This window comes from Protobothrops mucrosquamatus, unplaced genomic scaffold (assembly GCF_001527695.2).
Source record: "Protobothrops mucrosquamatus isolate PMUCROS unplaced genomic scaffold, P.Mucros_1.0 scaffold_245, whole genome shotgun sequence".
Lineage (NCBI taxonomy): Eukaryota > Metazoa > Chordata > Lepidosauria > Squamata > Viperidae > Protobothrops > Protobothrops mucrosquamatus.
Genome location: NW_015386321.1, coordinates 205963 through 230144, shown reverse-complemented (window position 1 = coordinate 230144; position 24182 = coordinate 205963). Strand labels below are relative to the sequence as shown.

Genomic DNA, 24182 nt, shown 5'->3' with positions numbered 1-24182 from the left:
AAGGAGACTGATTTTTACTGCTGAATGAGCTTTATGGGTAAGAGGTTGTGGCAAGTAAAGGTAAATATATAAATTAAGTAACTTCTTTTTCAGGTATTGCACAATGTTCATCCAAAGGCTGGGATGAACTGGATAGCTAATGGCTTATCTATGTCTAATTTTCCTTTTCCTCCCCCCCCCCTCTCTATCTTTTCATGCCCTTGCACTCTATGGTCTTTCAGTTTTCTCCATTTATCCCTAGAGTTTTTTTTTTCTTTTAAATATAAACCATTATTTTGTACTGCATTCCAAAATCATATTTGCTCTTCCAACCATTCATGAGAAGAAATTCGGCTAATATGTTAGCTTTCCCTGAACAATCCAAATTTCAGCATAACTTCAGCTCATAAACCCCAAACAATTTGAAACAGTGGTATGCAGTAGAGGAGCCAAGAGGAAAAAGCTGTAAAATCTGTTCTCTGTTCCTTATTCCCTGAACCACATCTTTCAGGCTGGCCATTTGGACTTTGCTTGTGTCAGCTTTTCATACATACAATGCAGTCGTATCAAATTATAGACAAATTGCTTAAAAACAGCTGGGCAGCAGAGCTATTTGTGGCACTGAGATGTGAACCCAACTTTTTTAATAGGCTCAGTTCTATATCCTGGCCTTATTCAGAAGGCCTTCTAAACTATCTGCTTGCGGAAAAACCTCGCAGTCACTACAGTATCTCTTGCAATGGATCTTCCCAATGGCCCAAGCACTGGGCTATTCTGCTAGCCTCTTGGAAAACAAATTAATCCTCTTATCCATGCTCCCTTATACTGCCAACATACACACTCATTCACAAACACAGTGCAGGCATAAAACATATTGACTTACGAGATCACATGATTTGCTCATCTAGTGTTTATAAGGAGCCTGCATTTCCAAGTTAAACAAATTAAGAAAACAAGGGCCACTAGCCTTAAAGAAAATACATATTGTAAAACAATCTAATCTGTCTGGCAATAGTTCTCCAGGTTTTCAAGCAAAAATATTTCCTTTCCATCCCTTTAACTGGACATACCACCCACTGAGTGCTAGGCTTCCTTGCACAGACTCTGTTTCCAAGTGCCTATCTCTTCCCTCCATGAAACTCTTCATTCTTCTCTTTAAATACACCCTTGTTTCCCTGTTTTGTTTTGTTTTGTTTTGTTTTTAAGGGAAAGGAGATAAAATTTAAAATGTCTACCACTGTAAACTTTCACACGTTTGAGTTCTGAGTTATTTGTATTCATATCTATAAATACATGTACAGCATCTTCAATACCTGATCAGATTACCAGCTTTAATAGGGGAGATGCCCTATAAATTTTGGTGCTATAAAACTGCAAAAAGATGCACTGCTTTTTAAAAACACTGCCCAAACACAATTTTTTTCTCTCATCCCAGTTGCTGATCTTTCAGCTCAGTGTTTCAATTTTTTTAAAAAAAACCCTCCATGTTCCTACATGACTTAAATGTTAAGCTTGAAAGCAAGAATAGTATTTAATATAAGAGGTTGCTAAATAATTAAACTACAGAGAAGAAGAAGTGTGGGAAAAGATTTTTCTACCCAGCTGCTACTCCCTTCTGCCTCCTTAACAACCTGCTAAGATTACCTTCATTCCAGTGGAGCATTTTGGCTATACCGTATATGGAGATAATTTCAACATAAGGAGAAAATGTGTGCTTTTGTTTCTCAAGCATGGCACAACTATCCTGCTGCAAGTTCACGGGACAGGAAGCCAATGAGTTCAATTGGCTGAAAGCCATAATATTGTTCATGTGATGCTCTAAATTTTTACCAGATGTTAGAGTCAATCAACAGGATGACTTATCATGTGCCTTGCTTAGCTTCTGAGAAGCGTCAGTCCACTCACTGTTAGAAACAGCAGTGTTGGCCTACAAACATAATGGGCTTCCTAGAAAACCTAGAGTACATATTTGGAGAGACTATCAGTTTTCAATTAAAGTCCAACTTCTATTTTTAATGAATTTTTATCTATGTTGTTTCAGAAATGTCTTAGCCAACAGAGCAAGCAAATCTTCATTCCTTTAGAGCAGACATGTTAAACACAAGTCCTGAGGGCCGGATGCGGCCCGCGAAGTGGTTTCATGTGGCCCATGAAGCTATCCTGGAAACAGTGAGGTAACGGCCCCCGCTGCCTTGGCCCTGGCCAGCCGGGAGCCAATGTACAATTTTGTGGTGGCCATCTATGCTGAAATGTATTCAGTCTTAGCTCCACAAGGCCATCTAGAAACAGCGAGGAACCAGCCCCTGCCGCATCGGCCCCACCCCCTGGGTGCATGCTGGGGAGGGGGTCACTCTTTGTGAGGAATGAAGAAATGGACCATGCCTTGGCGCTTGCCCTGGTCCCACCCCCTTCTGCCAGAGACCCTCAGATCTGTCCCGCTCCTGCCCAGGCCCCCACAGGCACCCTAGACGCGAACGATGTAGAGCTGGCCATGCCCACCCAGTAGGCCACATCCACTCCATCCACGCCCACTCAGTAGGCTGCACCCACCCTGGCCACACCCACCCAGTCCCCCAAGGGTAACTGCAATGCTGATGCGGCCCTCAATGAAATTGAGTTTGACACCCTTGCTTTAGAGGAGAATATTTGTAGCTCCAGGCCAAAATGAGGGGCTCTCTGAGCTTGTTTGTTGTGTTGCAGACGTTTCATTACCCAAACCAGGTAACTTCATCAGTACTAGTAAGAAGTGGGGTTTGCTCTCATTTTATATTTTAGTGGCTTGCCTCGTCAGTGTTGGTGGGAGTGGTCTTGGTGGTTTTTTGGTTGGGCTGTTTAAAGCAGAGGACAGAGTAGCCTTCAAAAACCTAAAAAAAGAACCAGAGACTATCATCATCCTACCTGCAGACAAAGGCTGAACTACAGATCACAATATATACAAAAAGTGAAACGATACCAAGCAAAGAAACTTACATCCCATTAAATACCAATCCAATACAGAAACCAGACAACCAGATCAAGAAAGCTCTCAGTGACCTCACCAAGAAATGCCAAATTTCCAAAGGGGAATAGTGACAGATGAGAAGCAGTAGTCCCATCCTCCCAGGCTTCTATGGATGCCCCCAAACACATTGACAATTCTTAGACTGATTGTTCTACCTGTTGCCATTAGTTTGATCTTCTTTATGTTTAATTATAGTCCCAGTTTTCCACTGTGTTCCTTGACTTTCATTACTAGAACTTTCAAATCTGTGCATTTTCATCTGTCGGAGTGATATGATTAGCAAACTATAGGTTTTAGACATTTCTTCCTCCAATTTTATAGCCGTGTGCATCTTCAGCCAATCTGGTTTATTAACAGAAAGGCTGAATAAATAAGAAAGTATACAGCTTTATCTCACTCTTTTGTCAACCTGGAAGCAGTCTGCTTCATCATATTCTATACATAGTGGCTTTCTGTCCTGTATGTTCTGGGATTCCCATTTTTCTGAGCATATTCCCTAGCTTGATATAATCAACACAATCAAAAGCCTTTCTATAATCAGTGAAGAACATAGTAGCTTCATTGGGTATTCTTTGACTCTCTCAAGTTTCCTGTGTGTTTATTTAAAAGGGGGACTGAGGCATCACCATTAAGTAGATAACACCTTATTTTTTTTCTTCTATTTTTCATCATGTCTAGGTGCTTTGGATGTCAAACATTGTATCAAATAATCTCTCTTTTGCTCATTTATCATCTTTACAATCATCATTCCCTACCTGGATTCAGAAGTTTTGCAACACATCCAGTTTTGGTTTAATGTTTAACATATTCATATTGCTCACATGATATTGCCTCAGAATCTTGAACTGACATCTAAATCTAAACACAACACAGACAAGATTTGAATCACAGACAAAACTGATGCATTTCCTTTTTTCCTACAAAAGCCAAATTATTTAGTTTTCTACCTTCCATGTTATCATCACTTTTCAGATTCAGAGGCTTCACTAATATAAATACAATGTAAAATGTGGAGATTGTAGCTATCGTTATCAGGACAAATGCTACCCAATTTTTTTTTCCAGAAACTTGTTTTTAATAGAACTTAAATTAAGCTGGATATTTTTTTTCCCCCTTGGCTTGAAAGGTTAGACCTCTGAAAACTATTACTGGAGTGCAACGATCTGCTGCAAGAACCTTAAAGAGGACATTTTTCAGGATACAGATTCAGAAAACAAAATGATGTTGTGCAAAGGATTTCTATTTCATTTTTTAAAAAAACAGATTTAATTTGGAAAATGAACTGAGATAGATTGACAAGAATTCATAAATTCCTCACGGAATTGCCAAAACTGAAAAGCATGTCTCCTGTGTGATTCTGCCAAAAGGACATCAACGGTCCAATTTGCCTACTCTCAAATTTATTTTTAAATTCTGATGGGAACCAAGTATAAACATTCCTGAAGATGCCACCACGAAAGAATGGGCATAAGAAACTTCATGAAGCCAGTTATGATAGGCTAGAAAAAAATACCACAAAACCAATCCCTTAACCAAATCAGGGATACAGGCAATCCACCTTTCAAATGAACATATTTTCCCTGATGTTCCCCTCCTCACTCTGACGTGGTAACTGGCTGCTTTCTAGAACTTTCCTTTTGGGCAAAAGAGAAACAGAAATGTCACTTCATTTAACCAAAGGGAAGGCATAATTTGTAGAATCCCAGCATAGTAAAACTGGCGCTCCTTTTAAGTTGATGAAAGAGCCAGAAGACTAATTAGAAAAAGTGGAAAAAGAAACTATAATGGGCAAAGGGAATGGTCTTGAAGGACAGGATGAAGAATCATTACCAAGACAACAGTCAGACAAAAGAGGACCAAGTCCTGGATAGTAATGTATTGTAAATAAACATCTCTGACTTGAAAAAGGGAGGAAGTGGGGCAGGGGAGGGAAGCATATTCAGACTTGCAAGTTTCTATTACTATAGCTTTACAGTACAAGTATATTGACCTACATGACATTGGATTCCTAGTCTGGCCTTCTTTGAAGGGTTTCCCCAGGTTCTTCCTTCCCTCAAAGCATCATATTAAAAGCCTTTCTTCTTAGGATCTCCAGCATGGGAGTAAAAAGTTAAAGACACCCTACCAACCAGTAAACTCCACATTTATGTTCTTATGTGTAATCCAGTCATGGAAAATGATTTTCCTAAGGTAAGAGAATAACCATTGTCCATAGTATCTATGAGTTGCCTTCTAAAATAGAATCAAATAAATCAAATAAATTAAAATAAAATAACAAAATAAAAATTAAACTAACAGCATTCTAGGTTCAGAAGGATATTCAATACACATAAGTAATGTTATCAGAAGTTACTTCTGTAATGTTTAATGGAAATCCTTCATACATCTGAATAACCATGGGAAATGGGTGCTTTCAAGTCAGTTTGGACTCCTAATACCCACCGGGACAAGTCCCTGCAGTTTTCTTAGCAACTTTTTTGGAAGTGGCTTGCTAATACCTTCTTTCTAGGACTGAAAGTGAATGACTAGACCAGGGGTGGCTCAGGAATTCTGGGAGTTGAAGTCCACGAGTCATAAAAGAGCCAAGGTTGCCTACCCTTGGACTAGACCAAAATCACCCAGCTGGCTTTCTGCTTAAAACAGGAAATCACAGTATCTTGGCTTCTAACCTTATGTCTTAATTGCAACAGCAAACTAGTTCTCACAGCTGAATAGCCTACATTAGAATTTTTCACAAAAATGATGTATTTTTTTCCAGAACTTTTAATTTGGTGCAACAGTTACCGTCCAAAGCTATAAAACCTGGGAGACATATAGATCACATCAAAAGGATTATTGTCAAGATTCAAATGACTACTTCAAGAAGCATAATTGTGATAAGCTTCAAAACTAGGTTATTTAGAATGCCAGAAGTTTTGTGGGAGATTACATTCACAAATTAAGCAGTATCATCCCTCTTTACTATATATACTGTACATAGAACATTTTCTTCCATGTACATGTAACATAGTTTGGAATCCAATTAACTGAATTTGGAATTTTTAATAAAACTATGCTAAACCAAAGTGTTTTGCCAGGATTAGAATCACTCCTTTCTTTGTCCTTAATTATAGCCAGAATGAGGATTCAACTAAACTTTATACTATCTTTGGATTAATTATAGTTTGCCATGTCATATAAGTAAGAACCGGGACTAATTGTAATCATAGCTTTGAAGAAGCCACATAATATTTACAACCACAATTAGGCTTGAACTTGTTTAAAAGCTGTAGATAGTACAGAAAGTTGCTCTATGACCAGATTGCTGAGGGGAGATCTGTTGCTAAATATGGCACAATTGCTCTGTTATTTTATCTTTAATTATCTTGTAAAATGTTAGTTCTAAATGGCAGATTTTGTAATTTTTGCTGTTTCTGATGAACCCCAAAACTAATTTTGGGAAAGGCTTTTAGTTCTATAGACTTTTTCCCCCCTTATTCTGAAAATAGTCTTGTTAATAAGCAATACTACTGTTTATCACTCAGAGGTAAGGGAGAAAAATATATTGTCAAACAATTCAGCTGGTAATTATTGTGCCTCTTTCAGTGGGAGGTATCAGGAACTTCAAGACTCAGCCTCATCAAATCAAACAGGACTTCTGCAACTGGCTTTCCCGCAGCTGCTGCACATCTAAACAGATGGTTTACCCAAGGCTCCAAGTCCAAACCACATCAGGCATCTGGTGTTTCCAATTAAGTACAGAAATGTGCCCACATTCCCTTGTCAATTTATGAACAAGTAATATTTCTCCGAAACCTGATCCTGTTATCATTTAAACCAAATGTTAACCAGTAACGCCAATCACACTTGTTTCTATGTATAGAAGGGAAAATGCAAGGAAAAAAACAAGACCCATGATAATGATCATATCGGAATGATAGAATGAACATTTGAAAAGGGGAACATTCTAAGAAAAAATCAGGAAGTAAAAGCTTTCAGTTCTGATTTTTTTTTATGCAAATCAATTCCTTGATTGTCCTATGCAAGCTCTTTAATCACTAGAAAATCAAGTAGCCACTTTTCAGACTAGTTAATAATCATAGCACAGGTGGCTGCACTTAGAACTGCCTTAGAGAAAGACATTTTTCCCATCTATCAGTTCATTGTTCATTCTTAAGCACAATAATTCTTAGGGTCCTCTCCATCCCCAAGACCAGAAGACCCTTTATGTCCATGGAGATTTATTACTGCAACTTCCTTCTCTTCAGTATCTCTTCATTCTCTTTGTAATGACAGATTACAATCTTTGCCCCTACCCTCAATAGATGCCCAAACCATTGCAACCATTTTCTCAAGCCTTATTTCTTATTCTTTAAAATAGTCCTAATGCCTCAACTAAAGTAATTTCTATCTTTTCTCTCCATAAATAACTAAACTATATATTGCGATTTTGCCCATCAGCTCCAATTTCCTATTCTTCCGTTTTATTCTTCAATGTGAAAATATCGCTAGTTTCTGCTCTCCAACTTTCAATTGAAAAGAAAAGAGAGAGGAAGGGAGGGAGGGAAGGAGGGTACAGTTCTTAAAGTCACATTTCTTATCATGAGCAATTGTGAGACAAATAGTTTAAGTAACTGGATGGAATGCCTCTATTAAGTGACAATTGGAGAGAGTCAAAAATTATCAGTCAGCACTGATAAGGGGTTGCAACATTGTTTTTTTAACTTATTATATATAGATTGTAGAGCTTCTGCTAAAATAACAAATACATGTTAAATATTTGCTACTTTTATTTCATATAGAAGGAAGGGGGGGGGAGGCAGACCTCATTGAAGCTCAGCAGATCTCTTCTTCCAATTGTCTTAAGGATCCTAAAAATGTCTTTCTTTGTTCTTTCATACAGATGGTATTTTTAATTACAAATGTTTATTTTGATTGTAAAGCACTTTAGAAGGATTGTACCCTCTGAAATGTAGCTATAAATTATTGCAATATATTAATAAATATCTGCAAGGTACCTAGGGTCTAATTATCTAGGAAAAACGTATAGGAACCTATTATTTGCACTTAAACCTATGGTCAGAATATTGACTTTGGAAGTAGCATAGGTTCATAACTAAAAAGCACCGGAAATTCTCATTTGTCAATTAAAAATATGCTCTGAGAAGCTAGGAAAAAACTCCCAGTCGAGTAATTAAAAACAAATAATAAAAAAACCATATGCACATTATGGCAAGTATTAAAAGAGAGAAGGAGAAATTAATGCATAAATACACAAACCACAGTTAAGCAGAAATTTAAGATGGGAAAGCTCAGAAAAAAATCGTGATGATTTTGGCACAGCTACATCTTATGCATCAGTTATGATCATCCTTGGATCAAGAGACTTTGTACACATAGTACATGGAGCTGCCCTCAAAGAGCAGTTGGAAACTATAGCTGGTACAAAATCTGCAGCATGGGCAGTGATATGATATCCTAAGATACAATGACACCCATAACTTTGAAAGCTAAAGTAGTTACTAGTTTATCCCCAGTACAGTTCTAGATGTTGATTGTCACCTTCCATGCCTTACATAGCACCAGATTGCTTTCTTCCATTACATCAGGTTGAATAGAGTTGATCCCGTCCAGATCCTATTGCTACAAAGATGCCACTTAATGTGATCTCGGAAGCGGGCATCTTCAATTTCTATTTTGATGCTGCAGAATTCCTACCTATGTACAGCCAATCTGTTCCTTGGTTCGTTCTTTCTTTCTTTCTTTCTTTCTTTCTTTCTTTCTTTCTTTCTTTCTTTCTCTCTCTCTCTCTCTCTCTCTCTTTCTTTCCTTCCTTCCATCCTTCCTTCCTTTCTTTTCCAGATAAACCAGATAAATTTGTAAAATAGAAAGAATACATAAATGTGATATGCATTCCTTTCACTATTTCAATGTAGTGCAGTGAAGATCTTGCATGATGTCCTTCCTTCAGAAGCTGATTTTTTTAAAAAATAATTAAATTAAACAGTGGTAAGTCTCTTTCCTTTGGGATGCATTCATATCACCATTGGCACAGAAAAAAACAGCATGTAATTTTTTTTTCAGCTCTACTTACCCATTAAGATACTCAATAGTTTTTGAACTCTGGAGTTGACCCCAACTATTCTGTAGAGTCCTTGTTCGTTGATCCCTATGGAGTGAAATTATTTAATTTAGATAAATGGTTGGAAAGTAATTTAATGCTTCTTTTTAAAAAGAGCAGTTTCTCACAGAGCTACACTAATTAAAGTCTCTCACAGCATTCTACACACTTTTCAAGTTTCTTATTAAAGTGGATAGCATTTCTTTTTGTGTTTCAGATTAAAGACCCAGATGCGATTTCTAGTAAAAGTTACTCCCACACTATAATGAGATAATTAAAAAAAACAAGGGAATGTAAAAACCTGTTGTTAGGTGTGGGATTGGGGCTGAGAGGTCATATACACAAACAGCAGTACAGAATGTCTCTAAGAATTAGACATCGTGTTTAAATGACCTTAGCTTTTATTATTTGAAAAATTTAATTTCTTTTTTTCAAAAAATTCACCAGTTTGGTTATACAGCTGAATAATAATATTTAACCTATAATTTTAATCAACACCAATATTCTTAAGCTGTTTTTTTATTTAATATCAAATCAAATACAGACTTGTGGTTGTGGGGTATAAAAGCTAAAGTTAAACAATTATTTTTATAGGCCACAGTTTGTGTTCATAAAAATTTAAAATATCTACAATCATAAAAAAGGTAATCAGAAAATAAATTAACATTGCTTTAAGTAGGGTCCTAAAAAGAAGCAGTACATTTCTGGGAAAGTATAATTCTCAAAAGTTATTTCATTTGATATTTTAAAGGTGAACTTCCCTCAGTAACATAAGCTGATTTAAAAATCAGATCATGAAAACCAAGACAGTATCTGACAGTTGAGGGAAGAAAGAGTGCCGAGGAAGCCTCCATATAGATAGAATATAGTTCTGTATCTGGAAACATCACCTCTAGATTCAACAGCATGGATACACTTCTTAACGATGCTGAAACCCATATTATCCAACTGGGCCACTGCAAGGGAAAAAAACAATTTACTAAGGAAAAGAGTAATAGTTTAATAGAAATGCAACATCATTATTTTGCTTTGCTTTGCCTTTTTTAAAATATATAAAAGCATCCTAAAACAGAGTACATTTCTCAAGATACTTTTTACTGTCCAGGGTAGAACTATAAGGATCAAAACACGGACATCTGAATAATTATTCTGAAACACTTCTATTAATAATCCCATGGGACTGGAAGAGAAATCAGAAATTTGAAGAAAAGTAAATTACCAATGACTTAACTAAGGATATGTGGGGAATGGACAGGTTGATGAGTATGTGTGATGGAACACAAGCAAGGAAACCAATGATAAAGGTTTGAGTAAAGCAGTTGCAGTTCTGAACTATGGGATTCTACAAGGGTGCACGACAAACAAATGACAAGTGTATTGAGATGGCCCAACACAAAGTTGATCTCTTTTGCGTTCACTTCTTAATATTGTATGCAACTGCACAAGGGGCAGAGCATGTTTCCATCATTTCGACAAAGTCTTGACTTACTGTGATTGACACCGTTCTCACGTAATAGTTTAAGGATCAGGTAAGTAAATAATCCCACATTAGTTATTATCAATGTAATTCTGTTTGTTATTTACATTTTTCTTTCTCTTGTGTGACCTCAATATGTCCATACTGAAAACAAAAATGCCTGGCAGACTTTGTCACATTCTGCCTGTTCTTAAATGTAAAGGCAAAAGACTGAGGATTTTGCCGCACCTCCTACCATCACCTCTCTGGACTCGGGCTGTATACAACTCCAAAAATGGTATTCTACTACTCTCTGGAGAATGAATGACTAAACACCCACCAAGTAAATATATCTTCAAAACCCTGCCATTATCATTCCAAGTTGCTGAATTAGGGCTTAAAAGTCCTATGTGGGTGAGATCAGTTGCTATTTCCTGGCACTCTATGCTACCTAATGGTCTCACACAGTCTTTTAAAAAAAGAGCTTATTAAACATTCCAACTGACTGCTAGCACATGGTTAGAATTACAGAAATAAATAACCATCCCTAAAATACAAAATTTACAATAAAGCTCGGAGTCATGTGGTACAATCTTGAAGCAGGGGTATCTACTGGATACAGCTGTTCTGTGATATCTCAGCTGGCTTGGAAGTGAAGGATCCATGCTGTTCTCATTCTTTTTAGTACTGTGGCTACAACTTCCACGAAGGAATTGCTTATCAAACAATACATTGCAGTTCCTTTTATTCATTTCATTTTGCAGACTTCCAAAAGGTGTTATTATCATTATCATTGTGGTGTATGAAATATTTATTCTATGCTGATGACAGTATCCTAGAATCATGCAAACAAATTACAGGATAAGTATCCAAGCATTGTCACTAGGGCTACAAAAAAAATCAATTGCGTTCCTCTAGTACACTTTAAATAATTTGAATTAGTCATATATACAGCATATACATACATAATTATTAAATCCATTAAGGCTTAACACATGTTTTGGTCAGCTTCGACCTACAATGATATCTCTTCCCAATGGAAAAATAAATCTCTCTCACTGCTGGTAAGTATTTTAGTTAAAGACAGATAGTTTTGCAGTTAAAGCAGCGGTCCCCAACCTTTCCGGCAGCGGTGGTGGTGATGGGGCAGAGGGAATTGTTCTGTGCAAGTTTGCAGTCACAGGTGCGAAGCTCCATTTGTACAAGCAGCAGGTGTGTGCACCCGTTTACACAAATGGAGTAATAATAATAATGATAATAATAATAATAATAATAGTAAAGTTGGAAGGGACCTTGGAGGTCATCTAGTCCAACCCCCTGCTCAGGCAGGAAACCCTATACCATTTCGGACAAAAGGCTGTCCAGTCTCTTCTTAAAAACTTCCAGTGATGGAGCATTCACCGCTTCTGGAGGCAGGTTGTTCCACTGGTTAATTGTTCTAACTGTCAGGAAGTTTCTCCTTAGTTCTAGGTTGCTTCTCTCCTTGATCAGTTTCCATCCATTGCTTCTTGTCCTGCCTTCAGGCGCCTTGGAAAATAGCTTTTGCATGCTTGCACATAGCTTGTGCCACCCAGTTCCCAACAGGCCGTGGCCACAGCCCGGAGGTTGTGGACCCCTGCATTAAAGGACCTTGTTAATGGTCAACTGAGTAGAAAGCAAGAACAGCAACGGAAAGCTAGAGGAATTACAAAGAAGCAACTTCCCTGATGTTTCTCACGCTTTTATTCGGAAGGCATCTACTGTATCTACATAAGGCATCTAAATAAGCCAAGTGTCATTCTCAATGGGGAGTTGTGAATTTATATGTAATAACACCTAAAATAAATGTGGCAAATGGGTCCATTTGCACATGTATTTTAAGAAGGAATTCTAAAATATGAAACACACAGTTCAGATTAGACTACACTTATTAGAGAGGGAGTCTATTTTTGCTGCAGCTGCTATTTGCCATTGTCTATTTTTGTGTTTTAACAATCTGGTTGTGTGTTGTTCGGATCCCTTTTGGACTTTAGAGAGAATTTAGATGTTTTAAATAAATAAACAGGAGTTCCCAATTTCAGAGATTTGATTTTGGGAGACTAGTTTTTAGAGGCACAGTGTTGACTTTTTAAAAATATACAGTAGCTACACACCCAAAATCAATTTTTAAACAAAAAAATCTAAAACATTTCTTATAAAGTTTACTGCCTACATGTTGTAATAGGCAAAACATCAGTGCAGATATAAACACAAGTTGCTATTGATTATGGATGGTTCCACAAAACAGAGTGGTTCTTGTAAGAAATGTTCATATAATTTTTATCACGTAAGCCTACCGGAGCCATAAAACTATATAGATACCAGATGTATAGATGGAGTTCTCTCTATCATTTCACAGCTGGAACAACTGCAGCTGGAAACAAACAAGTGTGTTTTCTTGAAGGCTACATGAATGGATTCCTGTGTCTGAATGGTTAACATGCAACTTGGCTTGCAGATGAAATCTAAATTGCTGTGCAAGTGTATTAATTCATGGCTGGCATCCTGAACTAATAACCTCTCTTCAGTTTCAAAAGGAACTTTTCAAGAGTTGTTTCATTCAGAGCAAGGAGCAGGGATAAGAGATTCTGTTTATCTATGCAGAATAAACCAAACACTAGTATAAACACTGAGGAAAGGTTCAGACACCCGAATTAGTGGATAAGCCTTAAATGCACAAGCATGGGATTATTAAAAGAAACCAATTAAATATATTAAATAATTTGAGCAGTCCATCAACCTATCCAAAAATGAAGCAGGATATTCTCAAAAAGTTGAGAAAAAAACACAGTAGGGGGAATCCTCAATTAAGAGCTAGCAACCAGTATAAGACTCAAAATGGCCTGCTTTTTAGAAGAGCAATACATCTTAATATTCTTAGCTAAATGATCAATAAACAGAGCTCATAATTCTTTGCAAAGTAGGTTTCTTGAATTTTTTTTTTTCAAAAGGAACACTTCCATGTAGCTTCAAGAAATCCCAAAGGATTTCTATGAACGATCATGTAGACATGGAGGACAGCTCATCGAAAATGTGGAACAGTGCTTCAGCAATGAAAGAGCAAAATCAATATTGACGTTTACAGATCCTCTTGGTTCTGGTCATAACGCTTCAGTAGCAGCTCATTATTTCCTACCAGGATATTCATGCTATATTTTCAACTGTAATTTGCTAGCAGAAGGGGATTTTCAATGAAAAACATTTTAGAGAGACATCTCAGTCATGGTTTTCAATAAACATATGGCTCTTATAACTGTATTTTGATGGAGGAGAGATCCATGGAGGTCCCTACAGAACATGAGTTTTGGCTCTAGGATAATTGAAAAAGAGAAACATCAACTACCTTCCAATAACCTCTCTCTATGGCGGTTAAGGTAATCTCCTTATTTAAAGGTCACCACGATGTAAAAAAGATGTTGAGACTCTAGAAAGAGTACAGAGAAGAGCAACAAAGATGATTAGGGGACTGGAGGCTAAAACATATAAGGAAAGGCTGCTGGAATTGGGTACGTCTAGTTTAATGAAGAGAAGGACGAGTGGGGACATGATAGCAGTGTTCCAATATCTCAGGGGCTGCCACAAAGAAGAGGGAGTCAAGCTATTTTCCAAAGCGCCTGAGGGCAGGACAAGAAGCAACAGATGGAAACTAACCAAGGAGAGAAGCAACCTAGAACTAAGGAGACATTTCCTGACAGTTAGAACAATTAACCAGTGGAACAACCTGCCTCCAGAAGCGGTGAATGTTCCAACACTGGAAGTTTTTAAGAAGAAACTGGACAGCCATTTGTCCGAAATGGTATAAGATTTCCTGCCTGAGCAGGGGGTTGGACTAGATGACCTCCAAGGTCCCTTCCAACTTTACTATTATTATTATTATTATTATTATTATTATTATTATTATTATTATTATTATTACTATAATATCTCAAATTGCCATGACTTTCATACCCAATTACTCAGTTCTTTTGAGAGATCTGTGTTGCTGCTAGAGAAGAGTTTCTACACTAAATTATAATCCCAGCAAAAACAAAAGAAATTGCTTTCACCATCGTAACTGGGGGGAAAATGAAATCATTTAGCTAATCGACTCCTGGGATTAGAACAGAGAACATAAAACACTTTTATTTCCCGATCAGCACTATAATTGGAATGAGGCAAGTGACAGGCAAAGTTTTAGCGACTGTGAAGGGACTTTGGGATATAATAGGAAGGTGGTGATGCCATCTAGCTAGTTCTTGGCCTATCCTATCTTTCCCAACTGTTTTCAGTCTCAAAATGGAAGAATACCAAAGTTCAATAGGACTTGAGGTGTGCAAAAATGGCATTGGAGAGGTTGCTGGTGGCTGAATCCTGAATTATGCAATATAAATGTACTTGCACAATTTATATAAATGTACATGGAAGCACACAATTCTGAATTTACCATGGCAGTTAATACTAATCCCATCCAAACATAGGGTTTGAGAAGAAAGAAGCCTTGCGTGCACAGAAAAAATAGTCGAGTTTTCCTTTTCTTCTCGCCATTCTGTTGGCCCAGATTTTATTTTTTTCTCCTACTAGTGACTATAAAAGAGAAATACCTATTCTTATTAGCAGATGAATGTTCTGGGCAAGGAAACAAGGGAACTGGAAGAGGGTTGGAGAAAGGTCTCTTAGTTAAAATAATTACAGAGATCAGCAAGTAAATTAAACTGTTCTTTCAGTGTTAATTTTGCCAACTGCTAGCCCACAGATAACAGAAAATTGTGTCATATAGTGGCAAACTGATAATAATGCTCCTCCTACTGAAACCACAGAACTATGGGGCCAATTTATGGCAATACTGCAAAGAGAGGTCATGGGCTACTCTTTGATTAATGAGCTTTCCTGGACTTCCATGGCATTTTCAGGTCATATACAAGGAACCACTAAAATCAAAACAAAAGAGCAGACCTACGGCAACAGGAATATGTGCGTTCCCCCCTCCATTCAAATATTTGAAATTAAACATCCCCCAAAAAAGAGGTTGAACCCAAAAAGAAAAGAAAAAAAAATGCTAAAACCATTATCTGCCCCTTTTACCATACTCTCGGCAGATTTAATATGCCTTCCTACTTTAAAGTCAAATTGCTTGGGGAAAAACCCTGCTCTTCCTTTCACCTAAATAGAGTTCTGCATTTAAAAAGCTAGCAATAGGAAGTATCCGTGTCACAGAAAAATAAAATAATGGTTTTCCTTTTTATAAGTAGTCCTCGACTTATGACCACAATTGAGCCCAAAATTTATGTTGCTGAATGAGATAGTTGATAAGTGAATTTTGACTCATTTTACATCCTTCCTTGACACAGTTGTTAAGTGAATCACTGCAGATGTCAAGTTAGTAACCTGGTCATTAAGTGAATTTGTCAGAACCTCATGAAAGGGGGTCGGTGACCCCGGGACACCACAACCATCATAAATATGAGTCAGTTGCCAAGTGTCTAAATTTTGATCACATGACCACAGGGATGCTGCCACTGTAGTCACTTTTTTCAGTGCCGTTGTAAAACGGTGACTAAAGAAACTGTTGTAAGACGAGGACGACCTGTAGAATTCTGCATTTAAAAGGTCAGCGATAGGAAAATAGCACAGAAATGTCACAGAAAAATAAAATCATGGTTTTGCTCTATATATTGGTCAAAATCACCAGCAGCTAACTGCAAGTTTCTCTACTGCTTTTTCTTTAAATTTCTTAACACAGGAACATACGACTAGTAGGAAGAGAGATTCCTAGAAACACCAGGCTGACATAATCTCACAATCTGCTGAAGTGCAATCATCTCTAATTGTGCCGTCTTGTTTGACACGCTAGCGCTATTAAAGAGATGATAGGTATGCAAATCTTACACGGCTGGGAAGGGAGGAAAGGAAAGTGTGGGTTTAAAATTATATGGCATTTATCAACTGAAAAGCAGCAAGAGAAACTGGACCACTTCTGTATATAGCAGGCATGCCAAATCATGACGTCACGTGACGTCACGCGACGTCACGCGACTTTTTCCCCATTGCCGGCAATGGGGTGGGCGTGGTTTCGGCGTGATGCATCCGGCCCGCGGGCTGGCAGTTTGACATGCCTGGCATATAATGTCTGTCAGCCGGAGTGACCCAACAGCTGGAGATGCTGCTTCTCAAATTTACTAGGAACAACATTCTATTTATAAAGAAACACAACCAGCAGGGATCCCTTAGGATGAAAAGGGGCAATGAGCTCATGAAGGTTTCAGTTGAATGCTGCTCGCTCTTAAAAAAAAAAGGGGGGGGGGGAGGGAGCAACAGGAGGCAGTTTCTGAGTTTGCCTGGTTAAAAAGAATGCCATTCATCAGTATTCCCAAACTCAATAACCAACATATGAAAATCCACATTAACTTTATAAGCCACACCCAAGATAAACAAGAGATTTGCTGCTAGGTCACTGTATGGCAGCAGCTGTAAAGAGAAAGAAAAGAAAAAACTAGAACTGCAGTGATATTTGTAAACTGGCTCCCTGCTTAGAAATAGAAAACACATTTTAAATAGCAAGAAGTTCAAGTTGCTCAGAAAAACACATATCAAGCCTTTTGTTCTGTCCAATATTTGGGGTGAAGAGAGGAAAATATTTAAAGAGTGCTATTTCATACGTACAAAGAGCCTTTCATTCCCAAAATACATCTGCTCAACAACAGTCTAGGGACAGGCTCAGGTTTTGGGCAAACTCCATTTAGCATAAGATATTTTATTTCTATTCGTTGAATTTTAAGGAAAGTAAAACAAGGAACTAAGATTCAGAAAAATCTTAGTTCTCCTTCTCACTTCCCTTCTGTAAACCTCTGTGCCTGGGTTGTGTAAACTGAGAGAAAAGGTTGTTAAATAATTCGCCAAAGGAAACACACAATTTGCAACAAAGCCTGTTTCAGAACTCCGCAGTTCTTGGGTTGCATCCAGATGTTTACTTGCTGGAATTCCAGCAGCTATAAACCTCTTTTGTTTAATACAGTGATTGTCGGCCTTCACTGTTACTGTGAAACCACTTGATCCCCACAACTATACCTGAAAGTTTAAGGCTAGAGTAGAAGGCTAGAATAGATTATGGAGCACCATCTACTGGTTTATTCAAGCATTCAAGCCTAAAAAAATCATTTGCTCGATATTAGCTTTTTTTTTTTTTTAACTAAATAATAAATTACTTACTGCCTTCATTTTGGTTGTCCTTATTTGAGTTGTACACCTGCAAACAAAAAAAAAGTAATCATAGAAGTGCCATTATATCTTCATAATATCAATACCATATGCAAATACAGCCTCTGTGACCATGGACAGAAAAGATCAATAATAATTGATCAATAATAATATTTTTTAGGAAAATCAGTTTTCCTACAAAAAAATAATATTTATAGATACAAACAAAGGAAAGAATGTTTAAAATTGTTTTACAACATCCAAGGATGAGGTTCGTATATCTGCTGGATTTATATGCTACCCTCCTTCCAGGAACTCAATCAATACTATAACACAGAGTTTATATTTTCATTCCAACAAATTGAGGTCAATTGGACTGAGAGAAGGTGAGCTTCTGTGCCTAAGAGTAGACTGGAACATTGGTTTTCCAATCCTAGTCCATCATTTTAATAATTAAGCAACAATGGCTTTAATATGAGCATCAAACATACTGAACATTAAACAACAGCTCATTGTAAAATTACTGAAAAGATGGATGTACTATGTGAGGATCTGTAGAGACACAGAACAACATATTTTCTTCTTTAAAAACTTTTATAATGAATATGGAACTGGCCTTTGCTTTGCATCAATATACTAAGACAATGGGAAAATACATCAATCAGGACATCTCTATTGCCTTCATGGGAAGATGATTTCTTTAGAGTGCCAGTAATCATCTCCAAAGATCTGAAATAAGCAAACTAGAACATATATTTTACGTTCCTAGTAAATATTTCAGCCCATTTTGAATATGGTTGAAGGAGACAAAGATAGGCCCAAAGAAGACATAATCTCAAAAGAAGACATATGCCCAGAGAAGACATATGCCCAGAAAAACAGCTATGGGAATTAAGAATTAGCAAAAGCTATATGACAGGATTGTACTTTTAAATCTAGTTTATTATCTGCTTACATTTGTTTGCCCCAAACAAGCTGGTATCCTTCTCCACCCTGCTCCCTGCATTATTACATTTTTGTTTTATTTATTCAATTTAGGCATTGCCCAATACCAAATTGTTTGAATCCAGGCATTATGCAATAAAATGGGAAAATAAAGTAAAATATTAGAAACAAAGGAATACGAAAGGGAAGAAAGAACAAGATGAGATGGATAATCTGATTAACAACACCCACATCTCCAAGCATATTACACTGGGGCTCCAATCAACCTAACTCAAGGTCTGAAGGAACATCCAATTCTTCAAGGCTTTCTGGAATGCTATCATAGTGGGAGCCACATGGATATCATTTGGAATCTCATTCCAGAGGACAGGCATAGCAATAGAGAAGACACATCCTGGGATTCCAATAGATGACATTGTTTGATTGAAGGAACATGGAGCACGTCAGTCTTGTTGGACTGAACTAGCTGGGCTGAACTGATGAGAGATAGGCAGACCCTCATGCAGATGTTGAACAAGAGGAGAGAGGGTGTCGACCCTGTGGCACCTAATGTTTTCTTCTCATGCAAATTAAATCTACAAGGAGAAGTTTCTGCACCCCTCCCTTTTCATGTAACAAAATTATTTTTCTTATTATTATTCATTAGTTTTCCTCAACAGTTTTTCCCAATTTAAAGTCTCAAAAGAAAAACAAACATGAGTCATTTTTCCCATGGACTCAGATAATATAAAAAATAAGTCAGTGCTAAATAAAGACAGCAGTAGGAGACCAGTATGAAAGAAGAGTGTTGATCTAATTTGGTCATATGTAGTTTGGTCATTTAGAGTGTATGGTACCCCAAAGCAAATATATGAAGAGTGAATAGGTGAGAGAAAGAGAAAGACCGAAGAAATGTAAGTAAGTTTCATTGTTGTATTCATAGCCCAGAGCAAGATAGCACACATTTTCTCATGTTTTGGGTGGTACACTATGAGGACTAAGATCAACCAGGTATAGAGATGCAGCTTGAATGTTGAACATGTTCATTTTCATTATTTAACTCACACTAAAATAACAGATACAATTCTTTATGTTATACCTTTTGAATTGATAAAATGCTGCATTTCAAAGTAGTCCACTTATTCCAAATTAGGAATTTCCACAGGAGATTTCCAGTAGTTTTAGAAAGAAAAAAATCCATTTCTCAAACTTTTTCAACTTTCATTTTCTAAGCCTTTACTTGTATATTCAGGATAAATTCCTGCTAAGTATTGTTTGTTTCTAGATAAAGTAAATATTACATACTAAGTCCCCTTTGTTTTCTAATCCAAAGAAGATTGAATTCTGCCGTGCTATTTTTGGACTTCTCACTAGCCTGGGGTAGTGGGGGATTCTTAAACAATCAGTATTATGGCTTGGAAGAAAATATTTTTGCTGACTGCAAGCTTTTTCTGCTTCCTACTGAAACATTCTACCAAGCATTTTTCAGAGATGAGCAAGTAATTTCTTTTTATTATTGCAAAGAAATGTATAAAACTTCCAATCGTATTGTAGGTTTTTAAAGCTAAATATTTTTCTAATAGATATTCTGAGACATTTGTGTTTATCAATCCTTGATCAAAATAAAAACCCAGATTTTAATTGTCAGTAAAATGCTAGTCATTAGCCACTTTAAATGAAGAGATTCTTTCAGAGAGTACTTCAAGAAAAGGGTCCTAGTAATATATAAAGCCACTGTACGGATTTTTGCATGAAGTCCTCATTAGCAGATAGAAAAAAAATCAGCAAAAAAAGCTGACTTTTGATATTTATTGAATAATTCCATTTTAAAAAGTGTGGCCTGGAAGCACCAGAGTTTTTCCTCAAAAAGCTTGATCCTGTTCCTGATTTAGTTTGGCCCCTGAATGAGCAGAATGGGATGGGGAAATGATTGATAACAAGACTTCAGCAAAGTTTCCTTTCTCCCATATCTAGAGGGCAATGTTAATCTTTCAGGAGATAAACCAGTAATAATTCCTCCGATGTCTTTTATTGTTCCAAACAAATGTTAAAACAATCAGAGATAAGAAAGGCATTCCAATGTTGGCCTTTCCAACTTGTTTCTATATCAACATGTGATTTTTTTAAAAAGAGAAATCTCTAACGCATTTTCCAGCATACTTTTTAATAACATACAACGTTGTACAATTTTTTCTTAATTATGAATTTTTGCAAGCAATTGCCCCAATACAATGAGTTTTTTTCTAAGTTGTTTAACCAATACAGTAAACCTTATTTAATGAACTACTAGTTAAGGATCCATTAAATCTGAATTTGCATCATTTTGTTAATTATATAACGGACATAAATAGCATCATTTGCAAGCCTTGATGTGATGGGCAGATTCTTAAAGCCATGTATCAAATTTGTCCATTGCATCTAAAGTCTGTTAAACTGAAGTTTTACTATTGGTATCTATTTTTTGTTTATTTATTATCCAGTATACCACTGAAATCAACTGACTCCAGACATTTACATAGTCAAAACAACAATTAAACCACAAATACTGTACAACTTAATTCAGTACCAAAACCATAGCATTGCACAAACAAAGCAACATAAGCTCCAAATATACTTCTAAAGAAATAAAAATGGATTTTAAAAAAAAACCTTTCAAAAAATACTCCATGTAAGAACTCTCTTTTCCAAGGCCTTACTGAAAGATGCTAAGTTATTATTTTTTTTCCTGGCAATCATTCAGAAATCCAGATATATGGATTTATAAGGGCTTTTTGGTTTCTACAGCGGCTTGGGAAGTACAAAATGGGTAAGATCCACATTAACATGCACACCACATAACACTTGTTAGTCTAACACAATCTGTAGTATGAGCTGCACATATTTAACACCCAGGCTGATTTGGCACTCTAGCATAGTCAAGACAGCCAGCCTTGGATAACAGCCCAGGAAGAAGATACCAGACTAACCCTGAACAAGGTAGGTGCCAGTTGAAAATGGCAACCTTCCCTTGTCCGAATCGACCCACCCAGGCAACCTCTTCCCTTTAGGGGCTGACTCCATCTTATCAGCTCTTTTCTCATTTTGTCTGAGGGCCAGCTGGGTAAATTCCAGACAGGTTTGTTTTTTTTCCCTGACTTTTGGGGCCAGAATTTGTTCTTCGTTGTGGCTACAAAAAAGAAGCCAAAAGCTTATTTACAGGAACACATTTTAATATTTCTTTCCAGAAAGCATCAGGTCCCAGCATCCATCTTAACAACAAAAACAAATAAAAACTAGGGCAGTAATTTGGCATGGGGAGTTTGGCAGCAGTTTTGCCTTTAGCTTTTACTTTCAAAATTCTCCTGATTAAATAATTCAATGCTGAAAACGGTGCATGTTGGATCAAGCAAGTTGGAAAGAAGCAAAATGCGTAATGGTGTAAGAGTAAATCTAGCTATTCTGCTTAGGTTCGGGGACAAAAGCCATGCTAATCAGGGATACTTATATACTTCTCTAGAAAGAGTTTCTGATTATATAAGCAAGGCCTTACATGCATAGATATGTGCAAAAGCAAACTCCAGGAACACATATTAGACGACAGGATTAATCACTTCCAATTCATATGTTTACTATACCTATGAATTACTTTGTAGATGTCTAAACTTTCAGCATAAAACTTCACAGCCATTTGGGAGTTGCTAAAGAAAAGGTAATATTTTTAGGGCAGTTTACTATAGATATATAGTAAGTATTCCTAGTTCAAAGGTATGGCAGGAAAGAAAAACCCAAAGGAAAATAATTCTCTTTTAATCCTATTCACTCCTCTCTTTAGTATCTGAATTCTGCACAGGACAGAATTCTGTCCTGTCTTTTCCTTATCTCCTCCTCTTCCTCTTCTCCTCTTCCTTCGTGCATGCCTGTGTGTCTGTATCTTCAGATGCTTTCTTGAAATTCTGGTGTTTGTTTCTTTGCAGTGAAAGGCTTTCAGATCATCAGTTTTGGTCCAGAGCGATTGTGTCATATTCTTAAAGGGAAGGGTTGAGTCTGCCTTGGATGTACGTTATAGAGCAAGTCTTAAGTTCTTCTGAAATAATGAATAAGCAAAAAGTGCACTGCCTACAGTAGTGGCCAAAATTGTGGAAACCTTTTGGGGAAAGTGTATTTTTGAAGTTTGATGGCTAATAACATCACTTTTTTGGGGAGTAGTACCATAAAATTATATATCAATGGAAAGATAATTTAATCAAGAATGTAATGCAACAAAGTTTGTTCAATTATCTGTACTGTATTCTATGAAAGGTTATAGCCAAATAATCAGAAAAAGGAAGCACAACTTGCTTAGGTTGATATCAGGTAGCTTTCCTTCATCTGATTGTAGCCAATGAGCATGAGTGTTTAGAGAGCCAATCAGGTGTCATCTTGTTTTGGCAATGAGCCAATCAGATCACAGTAGGATTCAGTTATTAATGTCATGTATTGAAGCTGAGAGGAGGACATTTGTCAGTGTGTTATGTGATCGCTATCAAGTTGGTTGCGTTTTTTTGTGTTCTTTCATTTAGTGAGTTTGTAAAATGTAATAAAATTAAAGTAATGGTGCAAAGAGTTGACTGGTTGCCCAGAAAGCGATGTAAAATAGTATTATTAAGTGAACAAGGCTACAGTTATAAAGCAATTAGAAGAAAAAATGGTGGAAACTTAACCAAAGGTGGCATTCCTACTGTACACTTTTCCCAAAAGGTTTCCACAATTTTGGCCACCTTAAGAAGTTAACAGCAGACTCCACCTTCCCTTTAAGAATATGAGACAATCACTTTGGACCAAAACTGATGATTTGAAACCTTTCACTCCCAAGAAACCAAAACCAGAAATTCAAGAAAGCATCTGAAGATACACACAGACACACAGGCAAACACACACTTTTGCTGCAAGGAAGAGAAGGAGAAGAGCTACTGGAAAGGACAAGACAACAATGTATGGATAGAAATTATGATGATTTCTCCTTGTTATCAGCTCACAAATTCCTAATCATAAGAACTGTTCTCTTACAGGACTGTTTTTGCAAACTATTCCAAGGCAGTTCTACTCTCATTACAGATCTTCTCCCACAAGCAACCCAGAATTATTTTAACTTTTATAAAATTCTCCATTGCCAGGAGAAAATGAAATTGTTTCTCTAAAGAATTAGAATTCTGTTCATACTGATGTTACATTTTATTGCATAGCTGATGTTATGTTATAAATTACACCGATGGATGAAGCATCTAGATATTTCAAAAACTGCAGCTAAAAAAAATGAGGCTGATTGGCCAGAATGTATTGTAGATTTCTCCCTAGCTATTACCTGAAATTTTGCAATTCTATATCAGGAGAGGAAATATACAGTTGAATTCCAATAATCAAATACATTAATTGGAAGTACAACAGGTTCACACAACATTAAACTATATAAAGCTTAAAATTCAATGGGGAAAAAATCTAATCCCTGTATTTTCCTACTGTAAGACTTTACTTCAGCCCAAATTACGAAAGGCAATGGAAGTAATCGAACATGC

General features: G+C 36.8%; 1 protein-coding gene across 1 annotated transcript in view; it reads right to left on the bottom strand.

The window, feature by feature from the left end:
* ARHGAP26 (Rho GTPase activating protein 26) overlaps positions 1–24182 on the bottom strand; it is a 174101-nt gene that overhangs the window by 96558 nt on the left and 53361 nt on the right. The window contains exons 11-13 of the mRNA XM_029287106.1: positions 17740–17776; positions 9971–10036; positions 9054–9128 (exon numbers count right to left, since the gene is read on the bottom strand). Of these exons, the coding sequence (XP_029142939.1) occupies positions 9054–9128; positions 9971–10036; positions 17740–17776 (178 nt within the window). The remainder of the gene's footprint in view (positions 1–9053; positions 9129–9970; positions 10037–17739; positions 17777–24182) is intronic.